The sequence below is a fragment of the Oncorhynchus clarkii genome, chromosome 10 (assembly GCF_045791955.1).
Source record: "Oncorhynchus clarkii lewisi isolate Uvic-CL-2024 chromosome 10, UVic_Ocla_1.0, whole genome shotgun sequence".
NCBI lineage: Eukaryota > Metazoa > Chordata > Actinopteri > Salmoniformes > Salmonidae > Oncorhynchus > Oncorhynchus clarkii.
This window is the reverse complement of record NC_092156.1, coordinates 29,324,071-29,345,104: the sequence shown is the minus strand read 5'-3', so window position 1 is coordinate 29,345,104 and position 21,034 is coordinate 29,324,071. Positions and strand designations below refer to the sequence as shown.

The following is a 21,034-nucleotide window of genomic DNA, read 5'->3' as shown; positions in this document are numbered from 1 at the left end:
CTGCCTCCTTATTTCCAAGCATGGTGGTGGCTGCATCATGGTATGGGTATGGTTGACATCAGTGAATACTGGGGAATTTTTCAGGATGAAAAGAAATGGGATGGAACCAGTCACAGGCAAAATCCTGTAGGAAAAAATACTTCAGTCTGCTTAACACCAGATACTGGGAGAGGAATTCACCTTTAAGCAGGACAATAACTTACAACAATAGGCCAAATGTACACGAGCTGTTTACCAAGACGACAGAGAATGTTCCTGAGTGGGCAAGTTACAGTTTTGACTTAAATATGACTGAAAATCTATGAAAAATACTAAAATTGCTGTCTAGCCATGATCCCCAACATCTTGACAGAGATTGAAGAATTATGAAAAGAATAATGGGCTAATTAAGCAATAAGGCCCGAGGGGGTTTGGTATATAGCCAATATACCACGGCTAAGGGCTGTTCTCAACCACGACACAACGCCTGGATACAGCCCTTAGCCGTGGTATATTGGCAATATACCACAAAACCCCAAGGTGCCTTATTGCCATTATAAACTGGTTACCAGTGTAATTAGAGCAGTAAAAAAAATGTTGGGTCATACCCGTGGTATACAGTGTGATATACCACAGCTTTCAGACAATCATCATTCAGGGCTCTAACCACCAGTTTATAATATTGCACAATATAGGTGTAAACCTCAGAGACCTACCCAAGAAGACTCACAGCTGTAATCACTGCGAAGGTGTTTCTAACATGTATTGACTCAGGGAGATGAATACTTATGCCACGACTATATTTTAGTCATTTCATTTCTATTCATCTTAAACTTTGACAGAGTATTTTGCATAGATTGTTGAAAAAATGAACAATTGAATCCATTTTAATCCCACTTTGTAACACAATCAAATTTGAAGAAATCCAAGGAGAATGAACACTTTTGCACGGCACTGTAGGATTAAAATATAATTACAAAATATAACTCAATTTCTTGTTTTCGTAATTAAGAAGAATCTCTAAGGAATTGCCTTTCCTATTCAACAAAAACTCCCATAAAAATAAAAGGCAAATTAACAAACAGAAATTGCGGGTCCTCTGTATGTATCCTTGCAATCGTCATTCTCATAATCAGCATTTTGGGTTTTCGTTATAACCATGCATGTTTTCAAAGGAAAGTCCAAGGACCAAATACTTAAGGCTTTTTAAGGGCTGTTAGGGAAGGAGGCGAACAGAAAGTGGAGGTCAGTGTGTCCACCACGCTCACGTACAGACACACACTCACATCTGCATACATACAAAACGCACATGCACACACGTCTATACTCAACCTGCATCAGCAGGCATCATTCTCACACAATCATAACTTTAAAAAGTTACAGTAGTATAGTAGGTAAGCCAGTGTAAAATAAAATAAACAACGCATTTGCTGTTTCACTTAAGTTAGTCAATTTCCTTTAACCTCCAAGTGATCTTGCAAGTGATCAATTTGGTATTTTCAGCAGACTTCATACCAGAATCAGTAGCAACTAAGTTAGCTTTAGTGATTAAAAACAAAATACACTCAGGATCAAAACTCTAATTTGGTTCATAGTTAGTTTCTAAAATAACATTATATTAGTAACAATTCTATTTATTTCACTCCAGTAGATAGGTTTAGTCCTGCTAACTAGCTCACTGCCTTCACTAAACAACTGCCAAACAGAACATCGCATTTCAACAATTCAAGTAGTTGTTTTCGGGTTCACGAAAAATGATAGGAAACATAAAATTACATCTTTTAAAATAAGTTTTCCTTGTCAATTATGTGACTTTGGCCATTTAAGGCTTCAGACAGAATTAATTATTTTTTTCACTCCGTTAAAATAAAAATATATTAATCCACAATCATGTTGCCAATCTCAATTGGCATTGGTGACAAATGGTTTGTAACAGACACCTGAATTCATTGCAGCATTTTGAGCAAGAGCGCGTTGGTCAGCTCCCCCAGTCAGTCCAGTATGTTGCTCCATGCTGGATCTAGATGTCTACACTGTCTATACAGTATATATCTATGCTCTGTACAAACATCAACCTGATTAGATTAGATACTTTGATGATAGCGAGGAATCAACCTTGACCAGTGACCTGATTCAGAAAACAGTCCTATTTCACAAATAAATACATTTCTAAAGAAAGAAAAAGCCTCTTTGTACATGTGTCTCCATCTGTCCTTTGTAGTGTCCAGTGACTGATAGTTTCAGTTTCACACTGAACCATTCATTATCTCGTCTGCAAGGTGATTTCAAGAGGTTTTTAATCTTGATGTCACTACGAGTTTCAGAAGTAAACGCAAAAAGGGAACATTAGCCACTTGTCCAAAAAAACTAATTGCAGAGGAAAAATCCCCACACGACTCAGTAAAAACAAACAAATGAATGTTTTTTCTTTCCTCCATGAAGCGTCAATGAGTTTTCATCCATCCTCTGCAGAAATTGAAGGAAGGACAGATCTGAAGTAAAAATAACTCTGTATCCTTAGATCCAGGCACACTGATAGACAGGTAGGATGGAAAAAAGGTAGGGAATGATGACAATCACATACATAAGAAACGCTCTCTAGAGGGTGCCTAGTGAAAGCACTCATTTACAAAATCAACTGATCACTTGCAAGATAGACTCCAAGAAAAAGAAAAACCAACACGGCTCTTTATTATATATTAATTTGTCCTCTTTTTAATGTTAGCAGACATTTTTACTTAATTTATTAATTTAATTATATTTCATATTTTTCCTTTAAGACTAAAATAAGGTTTTCGATAACTGCTGTGTAGACAAGACCGGCCGTAGCTTATCTTATCTGTACCCTGGGTGCTGGATGTGAGCGGTTCTGCCGTCCCCGGGGCCAACCTCGGGCCCCACCCTGTTCATGGGAGGCCTGTGCATCTTTCCCATCAGCCCCAGATTGTGATCTCGGAAGCAGGGCGTCTGGAAGTCCCCGCCCAAGTAATCTGCTGTTTGCACCAGACTAGTCTGGCCGGAGGAGGAGGAGCTCGCCCCGGGCCTGTAATGGCCTCCCCCAGGGGGCCCACCGCAGTCTAGGGTGGTGGAGCCCCCTGGGGGCCCACCGTGGAATGGCATGGACAGGTCCTGAGACCCGGAGCTGTCGCTGTTGGGCGTTGGCAGGATACTGCTGTTCCACACAGCGTGTTGTTGGAAATAGTGGCCACCACTGGTGTAGTGGGCCAGTGGACCCCCAGGCATGCCATTGTTGTTGTTGGGGGGAGAGGGGGTGGGCTTCTCTATAGGAGGCTTCAGGCTGTATGGCTGGCCCACACACAGCTCTGGGGGGTAGCCCATGTGAGAAGGGTGCTTGCAGGGGTGGCCCCCGCCATCCTGCTGCATGTGCTGTAGATGAGCCAACTGCTGCTGGTTCCAGCGCATCTGCTGTTGGTGATTATGTTGTTGATGCTGTTGTTGATGCTGTTGTTGCTGCTGCTGTTTGATATCATTATGGTAAACAGGCATCATGTTAGAAGCAGCCATGTTGTTTTGGGGGTGAGAGGGGGCAGCAGCCTTGTTCGCAGGACACATGATGCAGTTGGGGTGTGGGGGCAGCCCGGGGGGACAGACGTTGGGGTGTGGGTGGCTGTGCATGGACAACCTGGAGCTGGCGTTGATGAGGAGGTTGCGGCTGATGGGGCTGGGGTTTGCGATCTGGCCCTCGCACATTGAGGTGGCCCCAGCCCCCTGAGCCCGGGCTTGGCAGAACTGGTTGATCTGGTGCACGATGCTGCTCAGGTCTGGCTGGCGACCCTGGTTCAGACCGGCGGCCATGGACAGAGGAATTGTTGAGGTAGAGACGGTCACGTTAGGCGGCGCGTCGGCGTCTGGCAGCTTTCGGCCCCCCTGAAGGCCGGGAGGAGGCTGCCCCTGCTGCTGAAGGTTCTGTTGCTGCTGCTGCTGCTGGAGCAGGAGGGTGGGGCCAGAGGGAGGCTGGGGGTGGCCCAGGGCTGGGGGGTGGGACAGAGTCTGGGCCCTGGGCAGACTCTGCTCTGGGTGCTGCTGGGGCATGGAGGGTGGGTGTCTGAGGACCTGGCACTGACCCTGCTGCTGGGGGTGAGTCTGTTGTAGAGTCTGAGGGTGAGTCTGGCTCCCAGGGTGAGGGTTCAGGCTCTGCCGGGGCATGCCCTGGCCTTGGGAAGGGGGGTGGTGTAGGTTTAAAGTGCTGGTCGAGGCGGCTGCTGCTGCGTATGGTCCTCCGGGGCCAGGGGGGTTCATGATGACCTCGGAGGGTTGCAGGCGTACCCGGCTGCCATCAAAGTCTTTGAGGATGCCCTTGATGACGGGCATCTTGATGATGGCAAGGAGGCCGGCCTTGGAGCTGGCCTGAGAGGGGGGGTAGGGGCTGTAGCGCTGGCAAGAGGTATCCAGCCCGTTGACTGTGCGGCGCACGTGGTTCCTCTGGGGGACCTTGACGCTGTTGGGGAAGATCTTAATGGTCAGGGGGTTGTTGGCAACCTTCTTAGCATAAGCATCCAATTCTGCAGGGGTTGGATATTGAGCAGATCTCATCCTCTGTGTAGTGTCCCCTGGGGTGACAGACAGAGACAGGGAGAGTGGGGTGGAGGGGAGAAGATGGGGGGGGGCAAAGAGGGGAAGTGAGAGAGAAACATGTTAACGCAGGTAAAAAGCAAAATGACAGGTTTCCCATCAGAAGAGCAGATGTGTGATAATCTTCTGAGTAGAACAGAACTGACTTCAACAACATTATCACATTCCAAATCTCAGCGCTTCCTCTAACATGAAAAACAGCAGTGTTCTCATCTCATATCTCACGGGGACACGAGCCAAGTCCCCAATGGCATTTTATTCCCTTTATGGTGCAGTCTAAAGGGAATAAGGTGCCATTTTGGATGCATACATAGAGTTCTTGCCTGGATTCCCCTGCAAGCAACGCATTCTTCACATTCACATTCTATACCAAACCTTCTCTGCTATGCAATCTGGTTTCAGAGCTGGTCATGGGTGCACCTCAGCCACGCTCAAGGTCCTAAACGATATCTTAACCGCCATCGATAAGAAACATTACTGTGCAGCCGTATTCATTGATCTGGCCAAGGCTTTCGACTCTGTCAATCACCACATCCTCATCGGCAGACTCTACAGCCTTGGTTTCTCAAATGATTACCTCGCCTGGTTCACCAACTACTTCTCTGATCGATTTGACACACTGAACTCTGAGGGTCTGCTGTCCGGACCTCTGGCAGTCTCTATGGGGGTGCCACAGGGTTCAATTCTTGGACCGACTCTCTTCTCTGTATACATCAATGATGTCGCTCTTGCTGATCCACCTCTACGCAGACGACACCATTATGTATACTTCTGGCCCTTCTTTGGACACTGTTAACAACCCTCCAGGCAAGCTTCAATGCCATACAACTCTCCTTCCGTGGCCTCCAATTGCTCTTAAATACAAGTAAAACTAAATGCATGCTCTTCAACCGGCCACCATGGCCTTTTTTTGCCTTTACCTCCCTTATCTCACCTCATTAGCTCACATCGTATATAGACTTGTTTATACTGTATTATTGACTGTATGTTTGTTTTACTCCATGTGTAACTCTGTGTCGTTGTATGTGTCGAACTGCTTTGCTTTATCTTGGCCAGGTCACAATTGTAAATGAGAACTTGTTCTCAACTTGCCTACCTGGTTAAATAAATCCAATAAAAAATTCTGAAGTGCCATAGTAGGGGTTAAGGGATGTCAGTCATTCAGACGGTAACAGTGAGGTCAGTAGCTTCCGGCCACAATGGGGCCATACTCAAACATTTGCTTAGACCCAAGGTTTATAACTGAGTCTAAAATGGCTAGCTACTAGCTTTTCTTATAGCATAGTGGCTAATTGTGCCAGGTTGGCCTGAGGATGACCAGCTGAGTACATAATTACATCTGGTAACAGATTCCATATAGGCCAATTAAAATCGTTGATGTAGTTGGACTTGATCCAACACTTTTTCACAAAAGTGTCCTTACCATAAGTCCACCGGCAACTTCTGATAATCAAAATAACTATCACAAGTTGTTACATGACTGTACAGCTCACAGTGTAGAGCACTGAGTTCTTGACAATTGCTGCAACTTGCTGTGCAGGTTCGAATGCCCCACGGGGTCTTTTTTTTTCTTCCTTTGAAATGTAGAATGACATTTATTGTGTTAGTGTGCTGAGAATGGAAGTACAGTCAACACCTTGAAAATGAAGGAGGCAGAGTGGTAAAGAGACAGAGAGAGAGAGTGGCGCAGCTCCATGACAGCAGACAGTAATCACACAACATCTTTGTGATCTCCGGAACACCACTGAGCCCTCTGACAGTCATTTGTTACAGCTGCTAAGCACCTCACTGGCTATATTTAACAATGCCCCAGTGTGTGTGCCGATGCTGTAGTGTGTGTGTGAGACTGATAAGGTGTGTATTTGACAGGTGTGTCTTGTGTGTGTGTGTGTGTGTGTGTGTGTGTGTGTGTGTGTGTGTGCTTAGCATGTGTTAATGTGATTGCGTGTTTCAGTCACTCAATGACACCCATTTTCTTCCCCAACTATAGAAGTCAGTAATAATGTTTTTTAGAGAAAGGGGCCTGCCTCCAGCCATTGTGATCTGGACTGAGGAGAGGCTCTGTATCTGCAGCCTCACCAAGCATCCCCTCTCCAGGCTGAGCCCTGGGCCTCACAGCCTCCCTGGCCCAGCCAGCCTGACCTAAACATACGCACAGGCTGCGTCCTAAATTGCACCCTATTCCCTATATAGTGCACTACTTATATTTTGTTTTTCTATTCAATAATTATCTCTCATACAACATTCTTCTATTAAATACACAGGTAAAAAAAGAAAAAAAGAAAGAAGGTAGTGTTTATTGGAGGGTGGCTAGTTCTGTCCTTCACTGGAATGCTAACGGGTTCCCTTTATAGCAGACTCATCTTCTAATGTCTTTCATCTAGCTGAAAGTCTCTTTCCATCTTCCGCTCCTCTACTCAGCCTCACAGGCAGCATGCAGAGTGAGTGGGCTAGGAAGCAGTGGCACAAGGCAGAGAGCTGAGCTGTGAGGACAGGCATTGGCACGGCGGTGGCACAAGGAAGTCATGCCAACGGACTAATTCATCCTCTATTAGTGAGCAGGAAACAAAGGGTGTCAATGAGAGGGGCCGGGGTGGCATTGACGGGTGTGGGTGGGGGGTGACTAACTGCTCATTAATGCAGGGGTCTGGGCCAGGCGTTTGAGCTCAACACTCAATCACTGGCTGCTTAATTCCTTCTTCTGACTTAATGCCTGGGTAAGCAAACAGAGCACAGACACAACCACAACGCCTGCCCAGCCACACCTTTGCAACGTTTGTTGCAGAGATTACTAATGATCTCCATGAGTCATCTCTCCATTCAATGACAGAAAGATCAAATCAAATCAAGTTAGCTAAACTGTACAATACTGTGTGTGCACTGTGCATGTGGTTACAGGCACATCTGTGTGACCTCCAGCTGAACAGATCCTTGGAGAGATGGATAGGAAAACTACTGAACACTCGGTAAGACACACACAGGTTCTTATTCAAACTACGGTTTTCATCGAAACAAGATTAAAACAGTAGGGAGGCCAAAGGCTCACAATGTTTTAGATGAAAAATGTTTCACACACTAGCAGGATATTGAATCAGACATCAGAGCCATACAGCAATGACAATTAAGGCTTCCTTGTCCCTTTTTTCAATTTTACACTGCTCTCTCTGAGCGTTCCATAATGATAAGACAAGGGAGACTTAATTTAAACAGCAAGAGACTCGTTATGCTGACAGAGCGAACGTAGTCGCCATCTACTTCAGATCTCAGTATCTTCCCATGCAGCCCCTTTGGTAAAGTAGTTACTGAGAGAGTAAAATGTTTCTGCCTGATCCATTTGCTGTACTTCTCTCTTATCTCTTCTCTGTTCTGTAGAGGAACCGGGGGGCCATTTCCACTTTCCAGGCATTTGAGCTCTGACTCAGTCTGACAAAAAGCTGTTTCTGTGTGTTCCAGTATGTACTTGACCCACTCCACTCCACTCCTCTGCTCAGACAGCCCTTAACATTTCACAGGTATTGTGTGTGTATTCTCATCTATTTAACATCTCTCCTCAGTCTCCCCCCCCCAATGATAAATAAAGATGCTGCCCTGGCCTGGACTCTTAATGGCAACCTGCTAGCTCGTAACTTTAAATGACTCTCCCTTGTACACACACACACAGAGGAAAAGGACGGGAAGGGAAAGAGATTCTAATGAGGAAGAGGTAGACACTGCACTGGCAACATAGGCTTTCAGGCCTAGGAGATGGCTCCGTTTCTTTTAACTACGAGGAGACAATGTTGGATGAGAATATTTTTTGTTTAGACTTTTTTTAATGAAGATTGTAATAAAAATCCTAACAGGAAGCATTATGATTGGATATAGGCCTATAACAGTCATTGATGAATATCGAATGTACATACATGTATTGGTTTGGATTATCCTTGTATACAATTGGGTGTATTATTTAGTCATTATATGTTTAAATTAATGATTAGAATATTCCACCCTGAAACTATATAATTGTATGTAATTGATTAGAATCAATGAAATACATTAGAATCATCAAATTATTATTAATGATGTGTGTAGTCTTAGTCAGTAAAATTATAATAAATTATGTGTGTAGTTTTAGTCAGAAATAGGGTAAAACAATATATCTGTACAATATGTCTCTATAGTATCTTAAACACAGACTGTCTGAGCAAGATTCAGTGCCAACCTTGGCTAGAGGCCACAGAGATTTGTGAAAGGACAGGGAGTGCTTCTCACGGTCCCTAATCTTTGTTGGCTGGGTATTGATACAGTGTGTGCATAGGATACCTACTGTTTGTTTGCAAAGTATGTGCGTAAGGAGCTAGTATAAAATGAATGGTTTTGTAAAACGAACTTGCGCGCCCGTGAATAAACATTTTGACTATCATTGCTGGGCCTCCGTCTGTTTCATTCAACCAGTATCTTACACATTCTGGGTTGCAGACTGAGTAGTTTTATTGAATTGGCTTTATGAACATTGAGAACATAATTCTCGTAACAATTTGGTCTTTCGAGCCGGATTCCAATACCAGTCCCTGGCTTCCGATGGTACCACGCCGAAAACCGTGCACGGGCGGGTTATTGACCCGTAAGATAAAGACCTGTCCCCTGATATTGGGGTTCTATAGCAGGCCGGTATATATATATATCTAAGGTCGGCAGAGACGGCGACGGAATCTAACCCACATTGCTTTTCCCAGTCTACGAGACAAGGTCAGTAAATCTTTATTCACAAATTATGGGGAATTGACGCTCGGGCTACATTCAGAAATATATTTTTGATTGTTTTTGTGTAGTTTAGGTGTTGATTAAAATAATTCCCATAGGGCATTCTTACCTGGTGACATATTTTTAGAATTTTGTGTAGAGAACTCTGATATGGGTAGTATTCTAGGCAATTGGAAAATAGGAATTGGGTGTAGAGCCACCTAGGCAACAGAAGGTCCGAAATGACACGAGGTATCTGCAGTACCAACGTAAACTAGATCCGAAATGACACGAGGTATCTGCAGTACCAACGTAAACTAGATCCGAAATGACACGAGGTATCTGCAGTACCAACGTAAACTAGATCCGAAATAACACGAGGTATCTGCAGTACCAACGTAAACTAGATCCGAAATGACACGTACCAATGTAAACTAGATCCGAAATAACACGAGGTATCTGCAGTACCAACGTAAACTAGATCCGAAATAACACGAGGTATCTGCAGTACCAACGTAAACTAGATCCGAAATAACACGTACCAATGTAAACTAGATCCGAAATAACACGAGGTATCTGCAGTACCAACGTAAACTAGATCCGAAATAACACGAGGTATCTGCAGTACCAACGTAAACTAGATCCGAAATAACACGAGGTATCTGCAGTACCAACGTAAACTAGATCCGAAATAACACGAGGTATCTGCAGTACCAACGTAAACTAGATCCGAAATGACACAAGGTATCAGTGGCTACCACCAAGACTATCTAAGTACCTAAGTAAGTAAACTAACAGAAAGGCGAAGGGAAGCCTAATATAGCAGAGTGAGATACGAGATATTAACGTCAAAATAACACGGAACAGAAAAATAGGCTGCTGACTAGGGATTTACGACCCCTGGAAAATAGCTTATAGGTTGTAGACGGGTGAGACCTAATGTCCGATCGAAAGACACCTCTATAGATAAAGTTTCAAGAAAGGAGATATACACATTAGAAAAGGTCAATAGCAATTGAGAAAGAGATGAACTAGACCACACACAGTCAGGCAGGAGAGCAACTATAGTAATTGGATAAAATTAAAAAGCACATACATAGATCATAGAAATACATACACATAGATTGTGAGAATAAGCATAGAAACTACAAGGTTTGACTAAACATGGGTAGTAAATCCTCAAAGGAGGTTCCGGAATTAACCGGAGATGAGCGGTATATGCAGTTAAATGATAAAAGAAATGGCTATTTCTGTTTAAAATGAAGGAAGGAGTATGAATTTGATGGACGTTTAGACATAGAAAGGTTGGAACTAATGATAAGATAGATACACAAGGCATGTGGAGACAATGCAGATGAACAACAGGCTGAGGGGCTAGACACAGCAAGGTATGGTTAGCCGAGGCGAGGAAGAGTGCTGAGGGAGAAAAGAGCAGGAAAGATTTTTAAAAGAAAGGGGGGAGCATGGAGAGTAGAAAATGGATAGAACCCGAGAACAGAAAGTGCTACAACTGCGATAAAACAGGCCACATGGCAGAGGATTGTAGGGTCCCACCAAGGAACAGCAGACAGAGACAGTTTAGGGATAGACAGAAAAGGGAACGTAGGCGAATGAGAGACAACGAGAGAGAAAGGAGAATCCTCGCTGGGGAAACGCTTGGACCTTTAAATTAGGGCTATTTTCTGGGAATTGTCTCGGTAGTATGTGCCCCGACTTTAGGACTACAGACAATTATAATAATAGGGTTATTTGCATCTCCGTCACTATTGATATGTTTGGCCTGGAAAGATGCGGTTGTTAGTGTTTGTTTAAGATATAAACTGAAAGTTTTAAAAGCTTGTTTAGATTCAATTGAAAGACTAATACACTCTAAATAATAGCGAGGCGATTTCGATGTAATACGTTGTCTGTTGCCTAAATGATCTGCTGGAATAACGTATTGAGAATGGAGTCGTATTTAAATTACTGGATCATAGAAGAGACAGTTACCTAAATCTAATGAATTCTAAATAATAGCGGAGAGATAATTACACTAAAGTTGTGCCCATCGAATTGTGTTTTTTATTCTTATGGATTGACTGATGTAGGTTATAAATTTGGCGACTTACATGTTACTTTTAAATATTGGGCATTTCATAAGGGTGAAGCCGAAAGAGAAGGGGCAGTTGTAAAGTTAGGTTTTGATCGTACGATAGCGGTAAGGCAGAACGTGGTTGGAGGAGAGGTTATATTTTTGTCCACTGGTAAGAAGAGGAGAGTTAGTCGCGCTCACTGGGCTATATTTGGCTGTAAGAGATTCAGGTCTGAATAGTTGAATCGTAAAAATTGTGTGATAGTTTCTGGTTATTTATTCTTGGTTTGATTGTTTAGGTAACACCAGTGAAATTGAACAGAAAGTTAATGTATTCTAACATTATAATCTGTTTCCATTATGTGGAACAATGTCAGGTCAGCAAAGTGGATTGCAGGTTGAGTTCATTTTATTCTGCAGGGACAGTGCACATTAATCTCAGTTGTGTGTGTCTAATAGCAGGCTATTCCTATCAAGCATTTTGAGAGACTGTTTGCAGACAGACTAAATGGGATTTAATGTTGCAAAGCAAGCTAGGGCCAAACTAGTCAAGTAGTAGGGGAATTTCATAGATTTAAAGTACAGTATCGTAAACAAGGGTAGCGCATGTTCAATTAACCTCTTGGGGCTAGGGGGCAGAATTTTCACTTTTGGATAAATAGCATGCCCAATTTCAACTTCCTGCTACTCATGCCAAGAATATAAGATATGCATATTATGCATAGATTTGGATAGAAAACACTCTGAAGTTTCTAAAACTGTTTGAATCATGTCTGTGAGTATAACCGAACTTATGTAGCAGGCAAAACCCAGAGGACTAACTGTTCAGAGTTATTATTTTTTTGCCTCTCTCTGTTCACTGAGTTGTCATTGCCAAGGGATATTTCTTAGGAACCGGTTTTCAGTTCCTACCGCTTCCACTGGATGTCACCAGTCTTTGGAATTTGGTTGAGGTTATTCCTTTGTGCAATGAAGAAGTAGGCCAACTAGGAACTGGGTACACTGTTGAGAGTTGGGCAAGACGTGAAAAGTATCGCTGGTTTGTTTTCATTCCTGTATTGAACACAGAAAGACCCGTCTACAATTTGATAGATTATTAACGTTTAAAAATACCTGAAGTTGTATTACAAAAGTAGTTTGAAATATTTTGGCAAAGTTTATAGGCAACTTTTGAAATATTTTGTAGTGACGTTGCGTTTTTTGTAAGCTGTTTTTTTTCTGGATCAAACGCGCTTTATAAATGGACATTTTGGATATATATGGATGGAATTAATCGAACAAAAGGATCAATTGTGATGTTTATGGGACATATTGGAGTGCCAACAAAAGAAGCTCGTCAAAGGTAATGCATGTTTTATATTTTATTTCAGCGTTTTGCGTAGCGCCTGCAGGGTTGAAATATGCTGAGTATAATGAACCATTTAAAACTAATGATTGGAGGGAGTACAATGGAATTATCATTATTATTAGGTTTTGTTTGTAGTAAACGTTTGGGTTTCTGAATCGGGGTAGTATAATGAATGCTGACCAAGTGTTTTTTTCTGTGAAAAGGAGTGCTTCATTGTCTTTCTTTGGAATGTTTTCTGGGGGCTGTAATCTTGAAAGGAGCGAGTGAGATAGAGGCATGTTCCTCCCAAATTGAAAAGGCTTGAGGTTTGAGGAGATTTCCATGTTTCCTAGAGACGATATCTTAAAGGGGTACACACACACATATGGAATATTAGAAGTTTTATTTTCTGAGTTTTAATTAAACATGTGAATTATTTTGATAAAGGGAATGCTTGGCCGGTAGGGATATCCTTGTCTCATCGCGCACCAGCGACTCCTGTGGCGGGCCGGGCGCAGTGCACGGTGTTTCCTCCGACACATTGGTGCATCTGGCTTCCGGGTTGGATGCTCGCTGTGTTAAGAAGCAGTGCGGCTCGGTTGGGTATCGGAGGACGCATGACTTTCAACCTTTGTCTCTCCCAAGCCCATACGGGAGTTGTAGCGATGAGACAAGATAGTAGCTACTAAAACAATTGGATACCATGAAATTGGGGAGAAAAAGGGGTAAAAAGAAAAAAAAGAAAGGAGAGAAAGGTTACCATTTACACAGACAATCACATAGGCATTTAAAACCAAAGAAGATAAGACACTTACTAATCTTACCTGTCATTGTTTAGATATGCGGCAATATTGATACATGGGCAGAGCCATGTATCAATAGGGGGGATAGGTGTGGCCTATTGGATAATAAACTAAACATTTTTTTATAATAGATAAATATAACAAATGGGTAGAAGCGTTCCCAACGTACTTGGTGGACACGATTATGGTAACTAAAATATTAGGTCAATCCCTAGAGTTGGTGTACTAGGATCTATTTCTTTAAATAATGGATGGCAGTTTAGCTAATCAGGTAGAACAAATAGAAGGCCAGAGTTAGGGACCAGAACAGGTAGACATAGAAGTTGAAGATGTTTTTTATTTTACCTTTAATTAACTAGGCAAGTCAGTTAAGAACAGATTCTTATTTTCAATGACGACCTAGTGGGTTAAATAACTGTTCAGGGGCAGAACGACAGATTAGTTAGTACCTTGTCAGCTCCGGGGTTTGAACTTGCAACCTTCCGGTTACTAGTCCAACTCTCTAACCACTAGGCTACCCTGCCACCCCATATACTAGCAGAACACATGAGAAGACTGTTTGTTAACCAAACCCGTATGTCCAAGATTTTGTGTCCAACAGGTGAATACAGGAGAAGGTGATTCAGTCAATCCATCCAGGAGACTGGATCCAGTCCCTGAGGAGAATATACTGGAAGCAGCCCCATTGGGAAGGCCCATATCAGGTTCTGTTAAAACCACCACATTTGCCATTAGAATAGCTGAGAGAGTCACTTGGGTCCACGTTACCCACTGCAAGAAGGTTTGTACACATATAAGCACTGCTGATCACACACACACAGAGTTAGGAGAAGAACCGACTACCAACAGGGTCCAGGGGTTAGCTACTTATCGAAGATTTCCTATACCGACCGTTCATCACTGTGTGTGCTCCTAGAAGTGTGACTATGGGGTGGTACCTAGCAGACCGACTAAGGGCAGGAGAGGGTTGGCGGTTTTCGGGAAGAGTAGGGGCTCTGAGCTGCATCATAGTCTTGGTAACCTTTCTGATACTTCCATATCCACCACCTGCCGGTACTAATTATATGACGCCATTGTCATTGATAAAAAGTAAAATATAAACTACAGAATAAGGAGTCAAAGAAGATAAAGATGTAGGATTTAAGGCAAACATTAAACAATTCCCAAAGAAAGCAAATAACTTTACAGGGATTGGGTTGGCCAGATTGAAGTACTCGGCCAACCCACCTCAGTTCACTTTAACTCCTGATGAAAACCAGTGTTATAGATACAAGAATGGCACCGAGAACTGATGATTTTAATGGCTGAAAGGTAATCGTTAATGTGACTGACTTAGGTTTGGAAGTCTTAACCTCACAGCACCTATATCTGATATAGGGTGGGCTCGTACCAGCAAAGGATGCATACGACAGAAACGAACAGAAAGGGTGGTTAGGCACAGGCCTCATTAGAGGCCTGTTATAGGAGGCTACAGTAGGCACAGGAGGAGTTTTGACCAGGATGGGAGTAGCTTTGTCTAGGTGGATGCTATTGGCATCTTCAGGGAAGTTACAGATTAATACAAAGCTATGAATCAAATAGGTGAAGACTTTACCACTACGTTCTTTTGGTGGTTGAAAATAAATAAAAATGTGGATTGGATTAATCAACAGATTTGTGAATGATACTGGGGATGCAGTAAAGGGGTTCTCTGACCAAATATCCGCTACCTCCCTCATGACCTGGCAAAATAGACTGACTCTCGATATGTTAATTGGCAGAAAAGGGCGGGGTATGTAGAATGATTGGGGTTCATTGCTGTACGTTTATTTTTTAATAACATTGCCATACGGTTATTTTTTAATAACACCTATCCAGAAGGATCAGTGACCAAGGCCCTGGCTGGTTTAACCACATTAGCTCATGAATTAGCGGAAAACTCAGGGGTGGATAATTCTCTAACAAATTGGTTGGACTGTATGTTTGGGAAATGGAAAAATGTCATAATCACTGTGTTGTGGGCAACTTTCACCTGTATGAGTGTTTTGGTTCTGTGCGGATGTTGTTTGGTCCCCTGTGTGAGAGGTTTGATTACCAGGACCCTGGCGAGGTCAATGCCGCAACATATGGTAAGATACGGACCGATTCCGAGCTCCGGCCAATGGGATGAGAAATACAGGCCTCAAGGCCTAGGAGATGGCTCCGTTTCTTTTAACTACGAGGAGCCAATGTTAGATGAGAATATTTTTTGTTTCGACTTTTTTAATGAAGATAGGATTTTTATTACAAACAGGAAGCGTTATGATTGGATATAGGTCTAACAGTTATTGATGAATATCGAATGTACATACATGTATTGGTTTGGATTATCCTTGCATTCAATTGATGTATCAGGGTGTATTATTTAGTCATTAAGTGTGGATTGTTGATGGAATTTATATGTTTAAATTAATGATTAGAATATTCCACCCTGAAACTATATAATTGTATGTAATTGATTAGAATCAATGAAATACATTAGAATCATCAAATTATTATTAATGATGTGTGTAGTCTTAGTCAGTAAAATTATAATAAATTATGTGTGTAGTTTTAGTCAGAAATAGGGTAAAACAATATATCTGTACAATATGTCTCTATAGTATCTTAAACACAGACTGTCTGAGCAAGATTCGGTGCCGACCTTGGCTAGAGGCCACAGAGATTTGTGAAAGGACAGGGAGTGCTTCTCACGGTCCCTAATCTTTGTTGGCTGGGTATTGATACAGTGTGTGCATAGGATACCTACTGTTTGTGTGCAAAGTATGTGTGTAAGGAGCTAGTATAAAATGAATGGTTTTGTACAACGAACTTGCGCGCCCGTGAATAAACATTTTGACTATCATTGCTGGGCCTCCGTCTGTTTCATTCAACCAGTATCTTACACATTCTGGGTTGCAGACTGAGTAGTTTAATTGAATTGGGGTTATGAACATTGAGAACATAATTCTCGAAACACCGTGGGATATACAGTGCATTCTGAAAGTATTCAGACCCCTTCCCTTTTTTCACATTTTGTTACATTATATTATTATAAAATTGTTTAAATAAAAACATGTCCTCAATCTACACATAATACCCCATAATGACAAAGCAAAAATATGTTTAGACATTTTTGCAAATGTATTAAAAATTAAAAACAGAAATACCTTATTTACATAAGTATTCAGACCCTTTGCTACGAGACTCAAAATTGAGCTCAGGTGTATCCTGTTTCCATTGATCATCCTTGAGATGTTTCGACAATTTGGAGTCCACCTGTGGTAAATTCAATTGATTGGACATGATTTGGAAAGGCACACACCTGTCTATATAAAGGTCCCACAGTTGACAGTGCATATGAGAGCAAAAACCAAGCTATGAGGTTGAAGGAATTGTCCGTAGAACTCAGACAGGATTGTGTTGAGGCATAGATCTGGGAAAGGGTGGCAAAAGAAATCTGCAGCATTGACGGTCCAAGAACACAGTGGCCTCCATCATTCTTAAAACTGAAGAAGTTTGGAACCACCAAGACTCTTCCTAGAGCTGGCCGCCCGGCCAAAATGAGCAATCGGGGGAGAAGGGTCTTTGTCAGGGAGGTGACAGCTACAGTTCCTCTGTGGAGAAGAACCTTTCAGAAGGACAACCATCTCTGCAGCACTCCACCAATCAGGCTTTTATGGTAGAGCGGCTGGACGGAAGCCACTCCTCAGTAAAAGGCACATGACAGGCCACTTGGAGTTTGCCAAAAGGCACTAAAGTACTCACAGACCATGAGAAACAAAATTCTCTGGTCTGATGAAACCATGATTGAAGTCTTTGGCCTGAATGCCAAAAGTCACGTCTGGAGGAAACATGCCACTATCCTACTAAGAAAGCATGGGTGGCAGCATCATGCTGTGGGGATGTTTTTCAGCGACAGGGGCTGGGAGACTAGACAGGATTAAGGGAAAGATGAACGGAGCAAAGTACAGAGAGATCCTTGATGAAAACCTGTTCCAGAGCACTCAGGACCTGACTGTGGAGAAGGTTCAACTTCCAACAGGACAACGACCCTAAGCACACAGCCAAGACAACGCAGGAGTGGCTTCAGGACAAGCCTCAATGTCCTTGAGTGGCCCAGCCAGAGCACAGACTTGAACCCGATCGAACATCTCTGGAGAGACCTGAAAATAGCTGTGCAGTGACGCTCCCCATACAAACTGACAGAACTTGGGAGGATCTGCAGAGAAAAATGGAAGAATCTTCCCAAATACAGGAGTGCCAAGTTTGTAGCGTCATACCCAAGAAGGCTCGATGCTGTAATCACTGCGAAAGGTGCTTCAACAAAGTACTGAGTAAAGGGTCTGAATACTTATGCAAATGTTATATTTCAATTTGTTATTTTTAATACATTTGCCAAAAAAAATGTGCTGTCACTATGGGGTATTGTGTGTAGACTGATGATATTAAAAAATACGATTTAATCCATTTTAGAATAAGGCTGTAACTTAACAAAAATGTGGAAAAGTCAAGGCGTTTGAATACTTCCCGAATGAACTGTACACTAGAGCATTTGGTTTTATTTTTAAACCAACATTTTGCTTACAATGACCATAATCCATTGCGTGCCTACTTGTCCGGTTTGTGTGTTTCTTTTACGCCTGCCATGTTAAGATAGTGTGGGGAAGACATGGAGGGAGACAGAAGAATGCGTGATCAAGAGGGATAAGAGGGCAGTTGCTTTGTGAGTTCTTTACTTGAAAATACATGACCTAAGTGATTGATAGTTGGTATTCAGCAGTCATAAAAGTAAGCCTTAGTTACTTTGAAGAACTACAAAGTAGTGATTTTGTCAGAAAGAATAGGCAGTAGCTCTAGAGATGAGACGACATATGAAATGAAATAATAAAGTCATAAAATAAAAATGGAATTTGTTCAATTAAAGTAATGTAAATAAATTATGGTTAAGTGATAAGCAACTATGGGCAGTCACTACCATCATGGAACTTTTACTGAATTGTTTTATTGTGTCGTTACAGGTTTTTCCCACATAATGCATAGTGCATGTTTAAAAAAAAAGATCGAAACCAAAATCTGTGAAGAAAAAAATGTCATTGAACCGAAACCAAACAGAACTCAAGAAGCACTAATCGCTCAGCATTATATAGCAACAATATAATTTATGGCTAGCAATCTAGAAAATGTGTTTTGAGTTTAAACCCTAAAATACATCTGCCCATTCTGGATCCAGTTTTGACATTCTGCAAATCAAAATATCCATCATGCAGTCCCTGAACATGTCAGATGAAATAGCAAACTTATTTAATGTCTTACTTGGCACAATAGCAACACCCACCCGTAGCACGCGCTCCAGCAGGTATATTTCACTGGTCATCCCCAAAGCCAACACTTCCTTTGGCCACATTCCCTTCCAGTTCTCTGCTGCCAATGACTGGAACGAATTGCAAAAATCACTAAAGCTGGAGACTTATATCTCCCTCTCTTACTTTAAGCATCAGCTGTCAGAGCAGCTTACCGATCACTGCACCTGTACACAGCCAATCTGTAAATAGCACCTCATTCCCATATTGTTATTTATCTTCTTGCTCTTTTGCACCCCAGTATCTCTACTTGCACATCATCATCTGCACATCAATCACTCCAGTGTTAATGCTAAATTGTAATTATTTCGCTTCTTTTGCCTATTGCCTTACCTCCCTACTCTTCTATATTTGCACACACTGTACATAGATTTTTCTATATAGTGTTGACTGTACATTTGTTTATGTGTAACTCTGTGTTGTTGTTTATGTCGCACTGCTTTGCTTTATCTTGGCCAGGTCGCAGTTGTAAATGAGGACTTGTTCTCAACTAGCCTACCTGGTTAAATAAAGGTGAAATAAAATAAAATAAATAAAAACTGTAAAGGTCAGTCTAGAGCCCTGCCGCTAATTGAATGTAACTGTGCATTAATTGACAAATAAAATGTCTCTTTAAAGCGAAATGGGTCAATTTATGATATAACTTTTTGTTCATACCGCCCTGCTCTACTCTACACCTTAGTTCATTTCAATAAGAATTTCTCAAGATACTGAATACATATTCCCCTTAACACTGATGACACTCCTCACCTTGGGGGTAAAAAATAACAGTCCAAAATGTCTCTTCAGTGTCACAATGTAAAAAATTATGTCAGAGAGAAAATGTGTTCTGTGGCATGTAGACAGCCTGGAGATTGATGACCAGTTACATCACTAAAGAACTCGTTAGACCCTGTGGCTCCGCGTGACCAACCAGGGCCCAGTAGACGGGACCCTGTGGGTCTGTGTGACCAACCAGGGCGCTGACAGGACCCTGTCGCTCTGAGGCCAACCAGGGCACTGTAGCTCTGTGACACCGCCCAGAGCACGCACTGTGGCTCTGTGAGACCAACCAGGGCACTGTGGCTCTATGAGACCAACCAGGGCACTGTGGCTCTGTGAGAGAACACATATTTATCAGTTGTTATTTGAAAGGGGTGGTCTGAAGAAAGAATAAAACATATTGAAATATCTCAGTTGGATTTTGATGTAAAAACGCCTTCATTATTATCAAGCCTAGCAGATGAAAAGGAGGGGGATTCTTATGTGAGAAGATAATGAACAAGAACTAGTTTAGCGAGAAAGAGAACAATTCCACATCCCCTTCAGAATAGCTCCAAATCAACTAAATGGATCACACCAGACTATCAGGGAGAAAAACAAATCCAACTTTTACTTTCAGCCCTTCTGCGAGTCACAGAACACAGCAGCAGTGGAGCAGGTGACAGATAAAAAAGCCCACTCAGATTTACTTTATTTTTTTGAATTTTCTGAGTGGACCTTTTCAGAACCAAGCTCGTTCCACTGTACTCTGTCACATGACTTCCTGCCAGAGTAGAGGGAACAAAACAACATGGCGGACGTTGGCACCTAACGAGACACCCCCTCGCTCGGCACTGCTGTGCTCTTGGGGGTAGGCTGATTACAGTGATTCTTCCAATTAGTCTTGATGAGCCATAGTGACGGAGAAAGACAGACAGCGTTTTATAACACACCAAACTGCTGCAGAACTAGGTCAGACTGGGGTTGAGAGAGAAAGAAATTCCTCCAAGTATAAGGGGACATTCTCTAGAAATCTCTGTGCCTCAGGGAGATGTGTGAATCTAAAGCTGGTCTGTTGGGGTGGCTATACCCTGGCTGGGTGGGTCTGATCAATAATGTACATGACTGATTCAGAGGGGTTGTGTTAAATGTGGAAGACACATTTCAGTTGAATGCATTTAGTTATACAACTAACTAGGTATCCCCCTCCCTTTATGTCATCTACGAGGTTCTGGATAGGAGATTTGAGAAGCTTTCTACAGGACCAAAAAGACTGGGAAAGACATGCATGTGTGTCTATTGTTCAACACAATAGTATGTCCTGTTATTAATTTTAGGTGGTTGGCATGTTTGGCACTGTAACCGTTATTTGATAGTAAACCATAGGAATCTATGGAGTGAATCCAATAACGCCAAACACCGAAACGATATACAACTA

At 42.3% G+C, this 21,034-nt stretch overlaps 1 protein-coding gene across 1 annotated transcript in view; it reads right to left on the bottom strand.

The window, feature by feature from the left end:
- Positions 1 to 2,746: 2,746 nt before the first annotated feature.
- LOC139418241 (protein FAM222B-like) overlaps positions 2,747 to 21,034 on the bottom strand; it is a 64,078-nt gene continuing 45,790 nt past the window's right edge. Inside the window, exon 3 of the mRNA XM_071167538.1 lies at positions 2,747 to 4,550. Coding sequence (XP_071023639.1) covers positions 2,815 to 4,550 — 1,736 coding nt within the window. The 3' untranslated portion in view covers positions 2,747 to 2,814. The remainder of the gene's footprint in view (positions 4,551 to 21,034) is intronic.